At 38.5% G+C, this 20,211-nt stretch overlaps 1 protein-coding gene across 1 annotated transcript in view; it reads left to right on the forward strand.

Moving 5' to 3' along the window:
* Herc1 (HECT and RLD domain containing E3 ubiquitin protein ligase family member 1) overlaps positions 1-20,211 on the forward strand; it is a 176,802-nt gene that overhangs the window by 107,499 nt on the left and 49,092 nt on the right. The window contains exons 37-45 of the mRNA XM_013009926.1: positions 866-1,386; positions 4,024-4,799; positions 6,565-6,763; positions 10,190-10,350; positions 13,329-13,445; positions 14,163-14,394; positions 15,826-15,950; positions 17,140-17,360; positions 19,153-19,421. Coding sequence (XP_012865380.1) covers positions 866-1,386; positions 4,024-4,799; positions 6,565-6,763; positions 10,190-10,350; positions 13,329-13,445; positions 14,163-14,394; positions 15,826-15,950; positions 17,140-17,360; positions 19,153-19,421 — 2,621 coding nt within the window. The remainder of the gene's footprint in view (positions 1-865; positions 1,387-4,023; positions 4,800-6,564; positions 6,764-10,189; positions 10,351-13,328; positions 13,446-14,162; positions 14,395-15,825; positions 15,951-17,139; positions 17,361-19,152; positions 19,422-20,211) is intronic.

Consider the following 20,211-nt stretch of genomic DNA (forward strand, 5'->3'; position numbering starts at 1 on the left):
GCCAGTACTAATATTAAGAATACTACTAATATTAGTCAACGTTTTTTAAACGTTCAGTGTGTCTGGCACTGTACTAATAGCAGTTTATAGGCATAATTTCCTTTTTAAAATAAGTGTAGGAGGGCTGGGAAGGTGGCTCAGTGGTAGAGCGCTTGCCTTGCATGCTTGAGGCCCTGGGTTCGATTCCTAAGCACCACATAAGCAAAAAATAAAAAGCCAGAAGTGGCGCTGTGGCTCAAGTGGTAGAGCGCTAGCCTTGAGCTGAAGAGCTGAGGGACAATGCCCAGGCCCAGAGTTCAGGCCCCATGACCAGACCAAAAAAAAAAAAAACAATAAAATAAGTGTAGGAGACAGATACTATTATTGGTTCCTTTTTTTAATGTGAAAAAGCTAAGACTTAAGGAGATTAACTTCCCAAGATAATCAGAGTTGAAATTTGAACCCAAGTTTTACTTCTCTCATAACTTCTATGTCCTGTTTGCAGGGTGTGTCCAAATTGAGACTACATGTTATGTAGATCTGCAATTTTTTCTTTGTGTCCCTTGAACAATACAAGATAATTCCAGGACTCATTATTCTGGAGTTTTGATGATGAGAGCTATCTCCAGGTTCAGTGTTTTGTGTTTTTGTTTTTTACTAAATTGAGTCATCAGGAACATACACCTTGGTCTATATTCATCTTCTAGGTGATTCTGATGGCTCTGGAATTACAGCTAGTCACTTTTGAGGGCAAATTGTGATAACATATACAGGTATTAGAAGACAAACATGAGTTCAACGTGAGATTCCATTTGGTAGAACTTGTAGTGACTTACAAGTAAAGAGGATCTATTAATATCACATGTTCCACCCTCTTTTCATGTAGGTGAAAATTTGTGATATGCAGATGCGTGGCACACCGCGGGACTTACTTCCAGGAGATCCAATTTGTAGTCCAGTAGCAGCAGTGTTAGCTGAGGCCACAATTCAACTTATCCGTATCCTTCACCGAACAGACCGCTGGACTTACTGCATTAACAAAAAAATGATGGAAAGGCTGCATAAAATTAAGATATGTATTAAAGAGTCAGGTCAGAAGCTAAAGAAAAGCCGCTCAGTTCAGAGCCGAGAGGAAAATGAAATGAGAGAGGAGAAAGAGAACAAAGAGGAAGAGAAAGGTAAACATAATAGGCATGGCCTTGCGGACCTCTCAGAACCACAGCTGAGAATTCTTTGCACAGAGGTGTGGCCTGTGCTGGCAGTGATAGGTGGAGTTGATGCTGGTCTTAGAGTTGGAGGCCGTTGTGTGCACAAGCAAACTGGGCGCCATGCCACGCTGCTGGGAGTGGTCAAAGAGGGCAGTACATCTGCCAAGGTCCAATGGGATGAAGCGGAAATTACCATCAGGTATGATCTATTGCATTACACTTTTAACAAATAACTAATTGTAAACTGAACCATTGCCCAGAGATTATAATTATGTGTTTTAGATAAACTACACATTAACTTAGAAGAATATTTCTTTCCAGTATAGCTAAATATTGGTTATACGAAGGTAGTATCTTTTAAAAACAATAGTTTTTGAAATACTATTGGTTTATAAAAGATATTAGGTTTGTTTTATTTGTTTTATAAAAACGTGGTAAGAATCCTTTTTCCTTTTCATTTGATTTCCTGTCTCTCGTGTGTGTGTGTGTGTGTGTGTGTGTGTGTGTGTGTGTGTGTGTGTGTGTGTGTGTGTGTGTGTGTGTGTGGTAGGGGGTGATGCTAGGGATCAGACTGTGGGTCTTGTACATGCTAGAAAAGTGCTCTCCCACTGAATTACACACCCCTCCCCATCTCTGCTATTTTCCCTGTATGTTATTTCCATTATATACTAGGATAGTAAAAAGCAAGCTAGTTTAGAAGGACTGAGAGTATAGAGTGGGAACATTGAGTGACTAAAATTAGGTTTTGAATTATCTGTGACTTTGAGTGTTTTTACTCTGCATTTTTGAAAAAGCACATATTTCTGTTCCCTCCATGGGCAACAATTTTGGATATATATATATAGCATTTATTTGACACAAAACTGAGTTTGTGTCATTATAACATTTAAATGGGTATTCAGACATGATTTGAAACATTCACAAAGGAAAATGTCAGGTACCTCCTTTCATAAGGGAACTCACTTATTTAATGGCTATATAATTGAAGAAAAGGATTTCTTAATGATATTATAAATTATTCTCTATATTGCCTAATGTGATTCCTAAAAAGGGATATATTAATATGATATCAAACATAATCTCATGTAGTCGTTCTTAGTATCTTATGGAAGTAATAGTTTTAAAATCCAGTGAATTGTGTAGACCCTCATAGTTAATTTCAGGGGTAATACATGATCCTCCTATTCTCTTCCCCTACTATATCCATCACTAAGCTGACACTCCAATGGCATTCTTTTATTCTTTGCCTTGTTTTAGAAAGGATTTAGGATACCTAGTTAATGTATAAATACAATATAATAGGGCAAGGAGAAAATGAAATTAGGAAGGTAAAATAGAAAGTTTTTTTGTTGGTTTTTGTTTTTGGTGCTTGTGTGCCAGTCCTGGGGCTTGAAATCAGGGCCTGGTGCTATCTTTTGAGCCACAGCTCTACTTCCAATTTGTTTTGTGGTTAATTGGAGATGAGTCTCACTGACTTTCCTGCTCTGACTGGCTTTGAACTGCAATCCTCAGATCTCAACTTCCTAAGATGGGATCCACCGGTGCCCTGCCTAGAACTAAGATTTAAGTAGTATAACAGAACTTTATATACTTACTAAAACTTTGTTATATTTTGTGTAAATAAAATATTCTTATACTTCAAGACTTTCTTGCCACATATCGTGAAATATCATTTTTGCTTAAATTATAAAGGAGAAGCAAAGTAAATTTTTTAATGAAATGAACTTTCCTTTTATGTAAGTTATAAAGAGCTATTACCCATATCATGCACTGGATTTTCTGTGTGTAGGAGGGTAATACTGGGGTTTGAACTCAGGGTGTCACACTTTCTGGGCAGACTCTACCACTTGAGCACTTTAGGGCTATACTTCCGGTCCCCTTTTTCATTGCTTACTTTCAAGGTTGGGTTCTCACTTTACATTCTTCCTCCTTGAGCTTTCTACTTCCTACTTGTGTCACTGGGATGACAGGTGCCCAGCACTGTGCCCACACATTGTGCTCCCCCACAGCTGGGAAAACAGATGCACTGCTGAACCTAGCCATTGGTGGAGTTTTGTTTTGTTTTTTTTAATTTTATTTATTTATTTTTTTGTCGGTCATGAGGCCTGAACTCTGGGCCTGGACGCTGTCCCTCAGCTCTTCAGCTCAAAGCTAGCGCTCTACCACTTGAGCCACAGCGCCACTTCCGTTTTTTTTTCTTTTTTGCTTATGTGGTGCTGAGGAATCGAACCCAGGGCCTCATGCATGCAAGGCAAGCGCTCTACCACTGAGCCACCTTCCCAGCCCTGGAGTTCTTTTTTGTCTGGGCTGGCCTCCAGCTGTGATTCTCTGATCTTGACCCCCCAAGTAGCTAGGATTATAGGCTTCAGACACTGTGCCTGGCAATAAACTTGATTTATTTTGCGAGTTTTTCAAATAACTTACATCAGTCTATACCTGGCCTACTGCCTGTTTTTATAAATAAAGGTCAATGGTGGCTTTTGCACTATGATGGCAGTGTTTAGTGGTGGCAACAAAGACCATGTACCCTCAAGATCTAAAATAATAACTGTCTGGCCCTTGATGGAAAGTTTGCAGACTCCCAGCTTATATAGTACTGAATATTCTTATTTGAAAGCACATGCACATCTCATTGCTTTTGCATTTAACATCCCATCTCCCCATTTTCTCATAATAGACTCATTTTTCTATCTGTTTTTAATGACACTTGGTGTGTGTAAATTATTCTCCATATTGTACACATGATACATCTTGTATTGTCTACATTATTTTCTGTACCTTCCTCCTGTCTTTCCCTCACTTGCTTTTTCCTGTGTCATTCTGATCTTTATTAAAGCTTCCCAACTTTTTGGTCGCCTAGTGATACTCCATTGTATAACCTGGAACCCTGTGAACCACTGCCGTTTGACGTGGCGCGATTCCGTGGCCTGACAGCTTCTGTGCTGCTGGACCTAACGTATCTAACAGGCATTCATGAAGACATGGGGAAACAGAGCATCAAGCGACATGAAAAGAAACATCGTCATGAGTCTGAGGAGAAAGGGGACGTTGAGCAGAAACCTGAGAGTGAATCTGTTTTAGATGTACGAACAAGCTTAACATCTGATGATGTAAAAAATCAGGGTACCACAAGTTCCAAATCAGAAAATGAAATAGCTTCATTTTCTTTAGATTCAACACTGCCAGGTGTGGAATCCCAGCATCAAATTACAGAAGGAAAAAGAAAGAATCACGAACACGTGTCCAAAAACCATGACATAGCCCAGTCAGAAATCAGAGCAGTCCAGCTGTCCTATCTCTACCTTGGTGCTATGAAATCACTTAGTGCTCTTCTTGGCTGTAGTAAATATGCCGAGCTGTTGCTCATACCAAAAGTTCTTGCTGAAAATGGCCACAATTCAGACTGTGCAAGCTCTCCAGTTGTTCATGAAGATGTGGAGATGCGTGCAGCCCTACAGTTCTTGATGCGACACATGGTGAAGCGGGCTGTCATGCGGTCACCTATAAAGAGAGCATTGGGATTAGCTGATCTGGAACGAGCTCAAGCCATGATCTATAAACTAGTGGTCCATGGGCTTTTGGAAGACCAGTTTGGGGGCAAAATTAAGCAAGGTATGTTATTTGATCAAATTATTTATAACTGTCAAAAGTGACACAGTCTATAAGTGATTTGTAAAAAAAATAAAAATTAAAAAAGATTTTTGGCCAGAGAAATTTTTCCATTTTTTTTCTTTGTTAGATAAAGTCTTTTATATTAATAATCATTTCTACCTATACTTTTCTGTTTTTAGCTTTTTTAGGCATTAGGATTTGAAAATTATCACTAAATTTTAGAAAGCTGAAATTTAACTCTTGCCACAAAAAGTACTCAACTATTAATTGCTCTAATTCAAAATATGTAATATTCTAATTTCTCAGATACTTTAAAAGGCATTTTAAAATCTACTTTTTTTAGACTTACATACTGTGTGTTTTATCTCTAATTTTTACTTTTGAGAAGAGTATAAATTTTGAATAAAATGAGATTCATTCAGAAAGTGTTCATTGAGTGCCTGCTTTGTGCTACATACTCCTGTAGTTTGTGGAGAGGCAGCAGAGACAAAGCATCCTCCTCTGCCTGTCAGAAGTCTTGTTGTTGTCTTTTCCTTCTTTTTTCCCTTCCTTTCTTTTTCCCTTACTTCTTTCCTTCCCATCTTAACTTAGACAGTACATAAGCAGAGAGAAGTGCATGGTGCATATAATACGATAGTAGTTAAGAACATGTCGATTATGGAGCAATTGTGGCTTGTTAGTAAACCTAATAAAATTAGCTGTCTTTGTAGCAACTGCTATTTTAATTACGTTCATTTGTAGGCTCTTTTACCAGATAGGGATATATACATATATATATATATATATATATATATATATACACACACACATGTATATGTATATATTTATATATATGGAAATATATGTCCCCATTGTTGAATCATTATCCCTTTTAAAGCATAAAGTTTATATATTCGTATGCCTTTATCTTTGCCTATTTATAGATAGGTATAGAATCAAAGTGCTATGCAAAAACAGCTTTAGCAATTAGACTTTTGTGTATATATACACACATATATCATACACACTAACTTTTTCTGTCAATCTTTCCAGAAGTACATTTAGAAACTTCTAAGGTTAAAAGTTTTTGCTTCCATTGTCATTCTTTTTTTTTTTTTTTGGTGGTGGTGGTATTGGGGTTTGAACTCCAATCCTGGTATTTGTTAGATAGTTGCTCTTACTACTAAGTCCTCCTAACTCCACTGCTGGTTTTTCCTTTTTATTCTTTTTTTTTTGGGGGGGGGGGTCCAGTCGTGGGGCCTGAACTCTGGGCCTGGCGCTATCCCTCAGCTCTTCAGCTCAAGGCTAGCACTCTACCACTTGAGCCACAGCGCCACTTCAGGCTTTTTTCTTTTTGCTCATGTGGTGCTGAGGAATCGAACCCAGGGCCTCAGGCATGCAAGGCAAGTGCTCTACCACTGAGCCAACTTCCCAGCCCCAGCTGTTTGTTGAGAAGAGGTTTTGTAAACTTTTTTCTGCCCAGGCTGACTTTAAACTTGAGCCATCAACATTCAACTCTGTTGTCTCTTGAAAAAATGAATTCTTACAAAATTTTTATTTGGCAGTATGGAGGTTTGAACTTAGGTCCTTATGCTTGCTACGCAGGCACTCTACCACTTGACCCCTTTTTGCTTTAATCATTTTTTAGATAAAGTCTTGCTTTTTGCCTGGGCCAGCCTCAGACCATGATCCTCCTGGCTACATCTCCCATAGAGCTGGGATTTCAGATGTGCACAAACATGTCCTGTGCTCTTAATACATTCTTAACCCTTATCTTGATTTGTAGATATTGATCAACAAGCCGAAGAAAGTGACCAAGCACAGCAGGCCCAGACACCAGTTACCACTAGCCCGTCAGCCTCAAGCACAACCTCCTTTATGAGCAGCTCGCTTGAGGACACCACAACTGCCACCACTCCAGTCACTGACACAGAAACAGTGCCTGCATCCGAGTCCCCAGGAGTGATGCCACTTAGTCTTCTGAGGTAGCTGGCTTTCAATGTTCTGTTTGTGTGTCCAAGCTAGGAGGAATCTGAGATCCTAGGGTAAAATCCATTTTACTGAAGTTGCAGATTTCCCTCAGAAGTGTAGTAACTTGCCACAAGGTCTCATATAATTTAGTGGTGGGCCCAGGTCTAAATAACTGGGCTGCTGACAAGTAAATGCCTTCTCTTATCAGGATGACTTTCCCCCCCCCCCCCCCCCCACCCCAGGTCAGATATTTTTCTTTAGAAAGGAAGAGTGTGTGGTGGGGTGGCTGAAGATTAGCTTGATGTTTATATTCAGAAGCAATAGCTGGGGTTGAATGTGTGGCTCGGTTGATAGAGCACTAGTTGATGAGCAGAAACAGCCCAAACTACTGATTTCAAGTCCTTGTCTTGGACCTACAGAAAAAATAGATAAAAGAAACAATAGCTAATGTTCATGAAAATAATTTTTCCTTCTTAGGTTAGTTTCATTTTCAATATAATTCTCTATGCTTTTATTCTTACTATAAGATCAAACAAGGCTGAGCCCAGTGGCTCAGGGAATGATCTCCAGTTGAAGGCAGTAGCCTAAGACTTAAATTTTGAAATCCCATTTCAATCAATAGCTGGACTTAATGGCATACTCCTGTTATATTGGTGATCTGGGAAGGATAAATAGGATAACCAAGGCTGAGGCTGGACAGGCATACCCCATTTGAAAAAGTAGCAATGGCCAGGAAAAGAACTATAGAGACATCATCGCTCGAATGGTAGAACATCTGCCTATCAAATGCAAGAGTTTGAAAAACACTAAAAAGAAAAATTTTTTAATGAAAAACAAGTCTGCTTTGCCAATGAAAGTCTTTTGATGCTCCTTCAAACCTATTTAATAAGTTTGTAAATTCCAAATGATATTTAGCTATTTATATTTCTTTTTGCTTCAGTTTGCCATATATATACTTTTGAAGACTTTACAGAGAAGACCTGTGGGGAAAGATTGTTAGCTCTCTGAACTACGGCTTAAGATGAAATAAGAAAAGCAAAAAGAGTACCTTTTTACTCCTTTCTTTCCTCCTTCCCTTGTTTGTGACAGATCACTGTTATTCCCATTGTGTAAATCATCATTTTAGAGAGTAGAAGAGGAGAATGGTCTCATCATAGTGATTCTCAATTTTTGGTGTGCACAGAAGCTGCCTGGAAGGCTTTTTAAAGCTCTGGCACTGTCAGTAGTCTGACTTAGTAAGTCTGGTAAGGCCCATAGGTTGCATATTAATGAAATTTCCATAGTGATTCTCATACACTGGTCTTTTGCTCACACTTTGAGAATGATGACTTTAGTTTTGTCCAGAGATATGCTAATCCTAGTAGCCACCTTTGCCAGTCCCCAAACATCTCCTGTTTCTTAGCTCTCATATTTGACTTATAGCTGTAGGAGGTACTTCTGTATAAGAAAAGTTCCAAAAAAGGGTTTTTAAATCCCCTGCTAATTTTAGAATTCAGGACATGGACAGAGGAGTGCCTTACCACCATTCAAGCTCTGACCAGAGTAGGAATGGGAAAATCATGCCTCTTTGATCCCCATAGATATCCACCAGTTCTTTTTACTCTCCCCATTCCCCCCCTCCCCCCCATCAACTTTTTTTTGGGGGGGGGTCCAGTCGTAGGCTGAACTCTGGCCCTGGGCATTGTCCCTCAGCTCTTCAGCTCAAGGCTAGTGCTCTACCATTTGAGTCACAGCACCACTTCCAGCTTTTTCTGCTTATGTGGTGCTGAGGAATCGAACCCAGGGTCTCATGCATGCAAGGCAAGCACTCTACCACTGAGCCACCTTCCCAGCCCATCCCCATCACCTTTTTTAAGTGCTAGGCAGACACTTACACTGAACTATACTCCTAGCCTTCTTCCTTTCTTCTTAATCTCCATTTCTCAACTGTTGGTTGGGACTTGATTAGAGCTAGTTATTTCTACTTCCAAGGACATCATTTTACAGGAGAAGAATCATAGGACTCTTTCTCTCTGTGTATTTACCATTGTGTCACAGTTAATTTGTTAAACAGTATTTTGACACTTAAAAAGTGTCTAGTTTTTTTTAAACAAATCTGGTCTTTATTCTGTGGTCCCAGTGTGAGAAAGCTGGTTTTCCCCTATTTTTCACCTTTTGTTCAGTCATATACTGATTTCAGTGTGCTGAGTGACTGAACACTTAATGTTTCTTACCATAGCTTTTCTACAAGCTATTACTTTGAGTCCATGTGGATAATTTCATAGTTTTACCTAGTGAATTTATATTTAAACTACCTGAAAATTATCTGTCTTAAAAGTCGTCTTTTGCCAGGCGCCAGTGGCTCACGCCTGTAATCCTAGCTACTCAGGAGGCTGAGATCTGAGGATCACAATTTGAAGCCAGCCTGGGCAGAAAAGTCCTCATGAGCATCTACCTTATTTCTAGTTAACCATTCAAAAACCAGAAGTGGAGTTGTAGCTCAAAGTGCTAGAACACTAGCCTTAAGCAAAAGAGTTCAGGGACAGTGCCCAAGCCCTGTGTTCAAGCCCCATGACTGACAAAATAAATAAATATAAATGTCTCTGATAATTTAAGTTAAAAAAAGAATGGTCTGGGAATGTGGCTCAGTGGTGGAGCATTTGCCTTGCATGCATGAGACCCTGGGTTTGATTCCTCAGCACCACATGCACAGAAAAAGCCAGAAGTAATGCTGTGGCTGAAGTAGTAGAGTACTAGCCTTGAGCAAAAGCAGCTCAGGAACAGTGCCCAGGCCTGAGTTCAAGCCCCAAGACTGGCAAAAAAGAAAAGAAAAAGAAAAAAGAAAAATTATTATTTTTAGAAAAATGTGTTGAGTTTTACCTGCAGAATCCATATACCAGGATAAATTTACTGTCACTCCCTATATATCATCTATGAAGTGCTTTCAGATAGTCTGGAAACATAAATATGCTATCTATGAATAAAAGAAAATTATATCTTTCTAAAGAGGAAAATAACAAATGCCAGAAAGGTCTTGAAGCATTACTAAGTGGTAGAGTTCCTGCCTAACAAACATGAGGCCATAAATGCAAACCCCAATACTGACCCCCCCAAAAAAAGATTTCTCTAGTCTCTTGAGTATGATATGCATACAAAAATACTTCTATTATAGTAAAAGGAAAACTTCATAAAAGCAAGGGTTGTTAATCTATTTTCTTAATTGCTATATCCTACTCCCCTTCTGTTTGCTAACATTTTGTTTAATAAATGGTGTTTTCATTAGTTTTATAGTAGAAGTACTTTATGAATAATGATTTTTTTAAAACTGAGAAATCTTTTTCATACTACCCTCTGTTCTAGTTAGCCTATATAATCATTCAGGTTGCATGTTTCTCTACCAGGAGATTATTACATTTCTATTTCCAAATTGGTTTTTTACATTGGTCATTACTTTCTTAAAGGCAAATGTTCTCCAGCTATCCAACCACTACTGTCCTTCCCACACGTCGTGCACAGACCCCTCCAATATCATCATTACCCACCTCTCCTTCTGATGAAGTAGGAAGAAGGCAAAGTTTAACCTCTCCTGATTCCCAGACAACAAGACCAACTAATCGAACTGGTGAGTTCACTGCCATGCACTAAGGTACTCAAACCTCTTGTCATTCTAGATGCATGGATTTTATTATGTAGTCAGTGTATTTTGTCTTTATTAAAGACAACTGATTTTACCGAAAAATAACTGCACACATCAAATGCACTTCTACCATCAAATGCACTTCTACTTATTAGCTATGATTTATTTTGTATTTTTAGAGATTACTTTCATATCTATATTTGAAAATACAGACTGAATTTGACTGTTAGATAGAGAAATTACATGCATACCTTCTAGTAGTCATATCAGACTTTTCTTTCCTAATATAGATAATTTTGTTTTGAAATTTCCCTCTCTCCTTCAATTCACACATTTTGAAATTCAGTGTTGTCATTTACATATCAAATACTTTATAATTTACCTTTGATATCTTTTCTGACCTCTGGGTTATCTGGAAGCATGATATTTAATTTTTAAACTAAATAATGAGATAGCTTTCTGTTATTGATTCTGCTTTTATAGTCTTCAAGAACAAATAACAGAGCCAGATGCTGGTGGCTCACACCTGTAATCCTAGCTACTCAGGAGGCTGAGATCTGAGGACCACTGTTCAAAGCCAGCCCAGGCAGGAAAGTCCATGAGACTCTTATCTCCATCTAAACCACTATAAAACTGGAAGTTGAGCTGTGGCTCAAAACCCTAGTCTTGAGCAAAAGAGCTTAGGGACAGCGCCAGGCCTTGAGTTCAAGCTCCACAACCAACAACAACAACAAAAAGAATGAATAACAACTGAGCATCTACCCAGAATATCGCATGCCTGGATACTATAAAGACACTTGCACATCTGTATTCATTACTATTCACAGTAGCCAAGTTATTGAAATAGCCCAGAAATCCTCCAATAGATAAGTGTACCCAAAAAATGTGGAACTCATACACAGTGGAATTTTACACAGCCACTAGGAAGAATAATATTATGTCATTTGCAGGGAAATGGATGGATCTAGAACAAATGTTAAGTGAGCTAAGCCAAGCTCAGAGGGACAAACGGCACATGTTTTTTCTCATATGCAAAAGCTAAATCAAAAATACACTAGGACGTGATAAATTATACAGGACTCTAGACATTCACACACAGTGAAACAAAAGGAAGAGACTCTTAGAGAGTCTCTAATCATATAAAATAGTATTTATTGGGCTGGAAAGGTGGCTCAGTGGTAGAGTGCTTGCCTTGCATGCATGAGGCCCTGGGTTCGATTCCTCAGCACCACATAAGCAGAAAAAGCTGGAAGTGGTGCTGTGGCTCAAGTGGTAGAGCGCTAGCCTTTAGCTGAATTGCTGAGGACAGCGCCCAGGCACAGAGTTCAGGCCCCACGACCGACAGAAAAACAAATAATAATAATTATTATTATTGAAATGAATTCCAGGAAATGGAAATAAACAAAAAGGAACAAATAACAATTTCTTCCCCCAGTACTGGGGCTGGAACTCAGGGCCTGGATGTTGTGCCCTGCCTCATTGTGATCCAGGTTAAAGCTCTGCCACTTGAGCCACAGTGCCACTTGAGCCTTTTTCTGGATGGTTTATTGGAGATAATAGTCTCATGAACTGACTTTGAACCACAATTCTCAGATCTCAGACTCCTGAGTAGCTAGGATTACAAGCTTGAGTTACTGGCACCCAAGTATTTTTTATTACTCTATTTGTTCTCTCTCTTTCTCTCTCTCTATTTTTAGTTATAGTTTATTTTGTATTTTTAGAGATTACTTTCAAGTTTATAGTATAAATCTTGATCTAAATCTGCCTTCAAGAGATAATCCTTCATATATTGAAAAAAAATGTTACTATAAGACACTTTTATTTACTCTTTCTCAGCATTCATACTTTGCTGTTATACATATAAGCCCCCAAGTTACTACTGTATCTTCTCATTCATTAATCTATAGTGTCTGATATTTTCATTGCATCCAGTGCATTTTTCTATTCAAGCACCTGTATGTCTTTTAAGCATATTTTCCACCAACTTTCCTGAATACATGGTATACAGGTGATTCTTACTATTACCTATAGTTATGTTCTAGAAAGACACTGAACACTGCGTTGTTTAGGGAAATAAAAGGTTAAGTTCCTGTGGGCATCTGATCATGTCAACTGATCAACCTTACCTTATATACCTCCCTGTTAAATTAGCCAACAGTGAGTATTTAACTGTGGTCCCTTTTAACAGGTAGTGGTGAGGCAAATTAGATTTGTATATCACCTAACAGAATGCAGTGAGAATGAGGCAGTATTTTTTTTGTGTGTACTACTCCTGCCAAAAAAGTACAACCAGATTCTAAACATGAGGAAATATCAAAAAACCTAAATTGAGGCACATCACACACACACACACACACACACACACACAATCATAATCTTGAAAGTATCAAAATGAGGGCTGGGATGTAGCTCAGTGGTAAAGCGCTTGCCTAGCAAGTGCAACGTCCTGGGTTCGATCCCCAGTACCAAAAAAGAAAAGACAAAAAAAAATATCAAAATGATTGAAGGAGATCAGAGAGATTGGCAAGTAAAATGCAAAGATGATGCTAGATCATATCCTTTGCTGTAAAGAACACTGTTAAGACATTGAATGAAACTACAGAGAGATCTATTAGATCATGGTGCTATATTGTTATACAAAAGAATGTCCTTAATTGTAGAAATTACATATAATAGATTCACTAGCTAATTTTTCTTCAGTGATTTGGGAGAAAAGTTATTTATATTATTCTTCTAAGCTTACAATTTTTTTCAAACTGTGAACTTCAGTTTTCAGCAAGTTTATATTGTATTACCATAATATATTTAGCACATTTAGTTACATATTAAGAATATTTTTGTAGAGTAAATTTGTGTTAAATTTGGATATGACTCAAAAATTGGAGACTTATGATTACCAAGAGACTACTACTCATCAATGTACAGTGGTGTTTAGGCCCTTATTTCTCTTTCTTTTCCCTCAGCCTTGTCTGATCCAAGCAGCAGACTTTCAACTTCTCCTCCTCCCCCAGCAATTGCAGTCCCCCTGCTGGAAATGGGGTTCTCTCTCCGACAGATTGCCAAAGCCATGGAAGCAACAGGTAGGATAAATTTTTATTTATCAGAATGTATAGAAAAATATTCCTGTCTTACTGAAGGCAACATGTTTTTTAAGGTCATAAATCTTGTTAAGATTTTTTTTTTTTTTTTTTTTTGGTCCGAGACTGGGATACAAACTCAGGATCTAACACAGTTACTCCTTGGAAGGTGCTCTACCATGTGAGCTACACCTCCAGCCCCAAGATTTTTTTTTTTCAGTCATGGGCCTTAACTCTGGGCACTGTGCCTCAGGTCTTCAGCTCAAGTTTAGTGCTCTATCATTTGAGCCACAGCGCCACTTCCAGCTTTTTTCTGATTATGTGGTGCTGAGGAATTGAACCCTGGGCCTCATGCTTATGAGGCAAGCACTCTACCACTGAGCCACCTTCCTAACTCTGAATCTTTATTTTTTTCTGATTTTATTTTATTTTGTTTTTTGTTGGTCGTGGGGCTTGAATTCTGGGTCTGGGCATTGTCCCTCAGCTCTTCAGCTCAACACAAGTGCTCTACCACTTAAGCCACAGCGCCACTTCTGGCTTTTTTCTGTTTATGTGGTGCTGAGAAATTGAACCCAGGGCCTCATGCATGCAAGGCAAGCACTGTACCACTGAGCCACCTTCCCAGCCCCCCAAGATTTGTTTTTAACACCAGTCTGTTACAAGACAACAGAGCACAGCACACTTTCTTAAATTCGATGTCATATTTTTCCCTGTGTACAGGTGCTCGAGGAGAGGCTGATGCTCAGAATATCACTGTTCTTGCTATGTGGATGATAGAGCACCCTGGGCATGAGGAAGAGGATGAGCCCCAGCCAGGCAGCACAGCAGACTCCAGGCATGGTGCATCCATTCTAGGCAGTGGTGGGAAGTCCAGTGATCCCTGTTACTTGCAATCACCAGGAGACATACCATCAGCTGATGCTACTGAAATGGAGGAAGGCTTTAGTGAAAGGTAAAATTCTAGTTTCTTTATTTCTGTCTCATGTATTATAAACACTGCATCACAAGGCCCAATTTATTTCACTCACAGATGCTTCTAATGGTGTATAAAGTAGTAACTAGGTATATGAACAGGTGTATATCATAGTTATAATTCTGTTTCTGTGGGAGATATAAGTGATGCAATGCATATTATCTTGGAAAGAAATTCAAATTTTTACGTAAAATTTAGCTACAAAAAGGAAACTGCTAATTAAACCAAGTTTATTTTAAAGTGATGTAAATATGCTGATAAAATTACTTTACCTCAGAAGTGATATAAAATAGAATATTTGTAAAATAGAAATCGGTTTAATTGACGTATTTGATAGAAATGGATTATTTTTATTGATTGACTGATTGATTGCTAGTTCTGGGCCTTGAACTTAGGGCTTGGGCACTGTCCCTGAGCTTCCTTTCCTCAAGGCTAGCACTCTACCACTTGAGCCACAGCATCACTTCTGGCTTTCTCTGTTTATGTGGTACTGAGGAATCAAACCCAGGGCTTCATGCAGGCTAGGCAAACACTCTACCACTAAGCCACATTCCCATCCCAGAAATAGATTTTTCTACCTCTTAAATTTATTTTTTCACTTCTTCAAAGATTTTTAATATCTAGTATAATGTGTTCTTTTTTGAAGTGTAAAAAGAATACTGATTTTATTATACACTAAAATGAGGTATAATAAAATTCTAAAATTCCATCTAAATTTTTTCCTTAAGATTTTAGATCTTAAGTTTTTATTTGATAATGGAATTATGATTACAAGTTTATCTTAGGCAACAAGATTTTTTTAGCTAGCTCAGTGAACTGTTTCATACTTTATTTTGAAATGGATATTTTCCTAGGCAAGAATCCCAGATTATTTCAAATTTTAATCATTTTGGATTTAGCTAGGATATATTTTATCTTATTTGAATTTTTATTCCTTTTTTCTGGTATGCCAAGAATTGAAGTCAGGATGTCACTCATTGCTAAGCAAGTATTATAACAGTGCATATCTCTAGTTCTGATCTCATTTAAATTATGAATGTGAATTAAGCATCTATTTCACTGTAGGCAGAATTTAAAAATTAGATATATTCACTGCTCAGGGCACAGTGTTTGACATAACTAAGGAACTTTACAAGGGACGAAAGATATGTTTCAACATTTTCTTATAGGCTAAGGATATAACTCAGTAGTAGATAGTGAGTTTAGTATTCAGGAGGGTCTGGGTTTAATCCCCAGCAAATCTCTTCTACCTCCCAAAAGACCTTATCAGACCATATTCTCATTGATATTTGGGTTGCAGGGGAGGGGGAAGGGGGAGCAGGGAATAGTACTGCAACCAAGTTTGCCTCTCTGCCCCCTTTTTATGATCACCTTAAAAATTGCGTGTGGCTTTTAAATTTTCATTTGTAGCCCTGATAACCTGGATCATACAGAGAATGCAGCTTCTGGAAGTGGACCACCAGCCAGAGGTCGCTCAACAGTAACAAGAAGGCACAAATTTGATTTGGCAGCTCGTACATTGCTAGCAAGAGCAGGTAATTATATGTTTCACATCCTTCTCTTGGCGAAAGATTTTATCTTAAAATCAATATAAAAGCAACATTAAAGAAGATGTACACTAGGGAACTGAGAAGATGGCTCAGTGGTAGAGTGCTTGCTTTGCATGCATGAGGCCCTGGGTTCGATTCCTCAGCATCACATAAGCAGAAAAGGTAGGAATTGGCAATGTGGTTCAAATGGTAGTGTGCTAGCCTTGAGATGAAGAGCTGAGAGACAGTGCCCAGGCCCAGAGTTAAAGCCCCTTGACAAACAAAAAAAAAAAAAAAGGAGGAGGGTGGGGGGAGAAGGAAGAAGTAGTACACTGAAAGAATAATAAGTCCTCCACCATAACTGAATGACTATTTGCATATGATTTTCTACACATTTACTTACTTTACCTAATCATTCCTAGATTTATTTTTATGTTTCTTCTGACTACAAAAGGCTATATATTGGCCTCTGGAAGATTTAGAGAAATTTTGATACTGCTCCCTCTGCCTCAATCAGTTATAATTTATGGAGTGACAGTGCATGCTCAGTATTTAGCATCGGGGTGAGAAGGTGCTGGAAACGTTATTGTACCAGAAAAGTACTATGATGTACTCTGTGGTTCTTAGAGCCTCACCATTATGCAAGGCCCTTAGATAAGTAAAAATAAATGGCCTCGGTACCTTACTCAGTTTTTCTAGGATTGCAATTAAGCATGTAAAGTGTAAGGTAAAAAAAAAAAAGTGTAAGGTATAGGGGATGTATTTTCTAGACCAGAAACTGGGATATGTGATTTGTCAGAACAGAATTCGAAGATTGGAATATTAGAACATAAGTGATGATTCAGTCATTTATAGGAAGGAGATGTATTTATGATAAACTGAAGAGGAACATGAAAGAGTCCCTTTCCAGTCATTTTTTTCTGTTTTCTTCAATAACTACAGTATAAAAAATTTCTCATGGATCACCATATTTAATCTTACTAGTCACCTACAAAATATGAGGGCTATTGTTATCTCCATTTTAAAAGAGAGGAGCAAATGTGATAATGTGCATAATTTTGAGACCATATGGTCTGAGATAAAATAAACCATGCAGGAATGGATATCACATACATGTTTGGTAATTAAGAGCTGGTAAAATATTCAGGATTATTTTATTCATGCAAATAAAATGCCTTTTTTGTTTTGTTCTGAGCGGGGTTATACCGCTCTGTGCAGGCTCACAGGAATCAAAGTCGAAGAGAAGGAATATCTTTGCAGCAAGACCCAGGGGCGTTGTATGACTTTAATTTGGATGAGGAACTGGAAATTGATCTTGATGATGAAGCAATGGAAGCTATGTTTGGACAAGACCTGACCAGTGACAATGATATTCTGGGAATGTGGATCCCAGAGGTACTGGATTGGCCTACCTGGGTGTGTGTGACTGCAGCGGGGGCTGCTCTGACTTATTTTCCTGCCCTCCCATTCATACAGCTTACTAACAGCAGCCTTGCCTAGAGCTGAAATCTCTTGAAAGCCTTAAGTCTCATCCTAAGGTTTGGGATTTAATGCTGAAAGTTGCTTTAATACCTACAATTTGTTAAGAAAAAGTCTTTCTTGTTGCTTTGTTTTTGATTTATTGCTTCTTTCCCCAGATTAGACAAATAGAGTCATTCCGTGGTAATATTGAGTTTTGATGTCAAGGAAAGATTGAAAACAGATGTCAAGCCCTAGTAGGTGCTGCAGGGCTATGTGAACATGGCTGCTGTGTTCATGTGCTATTTGAATGCATGCTCTTCTCCATCATAGATTCTATTTAATCACTGTAATGCTTCATTCTGGGAACTAGTCCCTCACCCTCTTCTCTCAGATCTTGGAAATACCTCCATCTAGGGACAGGGTGTATGTGGGTTTTATGTATACATTGTTTAGCATTGTATTTTTATGGCAGGGAGAAAAAAGCTCCTAGGTGTAAGTTTTATGAGAAAGAGAATCTACTAGTTTAATAAGATAAATAAATTGTAATGACTTATCTCAGAAATTCAGGAAATAGATACATATTGTATGGCCAGATAAAATGAAGTTCATTTTTATGTATCATTAATGAACATCTTGCAGAAATTTGTTTCACAAGGCAAATTATTGTATTCTTAATTCTTTTCTTAAGGTAATCAGTTTACTTATATTGTAACTAGTGGGAGAGAGGGAAGATAAAAAAACTACATACTATGTAGTCTAAATTATGATTGGAAAATTTCTTTTTGGCTGCATTGGAGTTTTAAATTCAGGACATTGTGCATGCTGGACAGGTGCTTCATCACTCAGCCATGCTTCTAGTCCTTTTTATCTTTTTGGTGGTCTTAGGGCTTGAACTCATGGCCTTGGCTCTTGCTAAATAGATACACACTCAACTACCTCAGCCATACCTCCAACCATTTTTGGTTTGGGTTTTGGGTTTTTTTTGTTGTTGTTGTTTTTAAATAGAATCTCGATTGTTTGCCTAGACCAGCCTGGACTGTGATCCTCCTAAGTAGTTACCACTAAAGGTATAAGCCATCCTGCCCTTCTCCTGGTTAATTTTAAGATCTGACTTTTCACTGGCATGTACCTAGACCATGATCCTCTTATGTTTGGCTTCCCTGTTTAACTGGGATGCCAGGCGTATGCCGTTGTGCTTAGCTTCTTTCATTGAGATGGAGTCCCTCAAACTTTTATGCCCAGAACTGTCTGGATTCAAGATCTTCCTATGGGGCTGGAAAGGTGGCTTAGTGGTAGAGTGCTTGCCTAGCATGTATGAAGCCCTAGGTTTGATTTCTCAGTACCACACACACAGAAAAAGCCGGAAGTGGTGCTGTGGCTCAAGTGGTAGAGTGCTAGCCTTGAGCAAAAGAACCTCAGGGACAGTGCCCAGGACCTGAGTTCAAGCCCCAGGACTGACCAAAAAAAAAAAAATCCTTCTATGTAGCTAGGATGACAAGCCTGTGCAATTGGTTGAGGAGAGAGGTGTCAACTTTTCTGCTCAATTTGTCCTTTAAAAGGAGCCTCTCCTGATCTCAGCCTCACAAATAGCAAAGATTACACGTGTGAATGCCTGACAGTGAAAAAAATGTTTATGTAGCATTCTAAATACGTAAAAAAAATTATTTAGTGTTACAGGTAGTCTATATATTTTTAAATTTTATTTTAAATTGACTGTAATTATTTGATATGACATTGTTTTGTACAGCATGTTTGTGAATCTGAAGACAGGGAAGAAGTGGTGGTATGTGAGCTGTGTGAGTGCAGTGTTGTCAGCTTCAATCAGCACATGAAGAGAAACCATCCAGGCTGTGGGCGCAGTGCTAATCGCCAAGGCTACCGCAGCAATGGCTCCTATGTGGATGGCTGGTTTGGTGGTGAATGTGGGAGTGGAAATCCATACTACCTGCTGTGTGGTAGCTGCAGGGAGAAGTACTTAGCCCTGAAGACCAAATCCAAGACAACAAGTTCTGAAAGGTACCATGTAATTGTATAGATAGACAACCAGAACCTCTGAATGAGAACCTCTCATACCTTAAGACATGGGAGCTGTTTTTTTGTTTATTTTTATGTGACCAGTTACAATGGACTTCCTGAAGTCTGTTGTTGGATTGGGGGGAAATGCATGAAGCATTTCATGTAATTCATGTTCCCCACAGATTTGAGAACTTTTAAGGAACTCAGAATCCAGGCATAGATGCATGACAGCAGGTCCTTCACTGGAGTTTGGCTGTGTTAGTCTTTGACATATTCGCAACTTGTGGTCAGAATCAGGAGACATGTGGTCGAATTTTTCTTTATTATTGACATTTTCTATCTTATTTGTGACATCTCATTTTTATTAGGCTGAGCACATTCAATTGTACCTCTATAATCACACCTAGTAGAGAGGCAGAGATGTGGAAGATTGTAGTTCAAAGGCAGCCCAGGCAAAAAGTTAGTGAAACCTTATTCCAACAAACAAGCCACATATGGTGGAATAGGCCTGAAATCCCAGCTCTGCAGGAGGCTTAGGTAGGAGAATTGCAATGTACCATAGCCTGTGCAAAAATCATGAGGCCTTATCTGAAAAATAGCTAAAGCAAAAAGGGCCAGTGCATGGCTCAGGTGGTAGAGTAATTGCCTAGCAAGTGCAAGATTTGACCCTAATACAGCAAAAATAAATAGCATGTTTTAATGAAAACTTACATTGTTCTGTTTATGATAATTTTCATGAAAATACTACCTTTTATGCCCTTAATTTCTAGTGAAGTAGAATTGTTGCCCT

This window comes from Dipodomys ordii, unplaced genomic scaffold (genome assembly GCF_000151885.1).
Source record: "Dipodomys ordii isolate 6190 unplaced genomic scaffold, Dord_2.0 Scaffold11, whole genome shotgun sequence".
Taxonomy (NCBI): Eukaryota; Metazoa; Chordata; class Mammalia; order Rodentia; family Heteromyidae; genus Dipodomys; species Dipodomys ordii.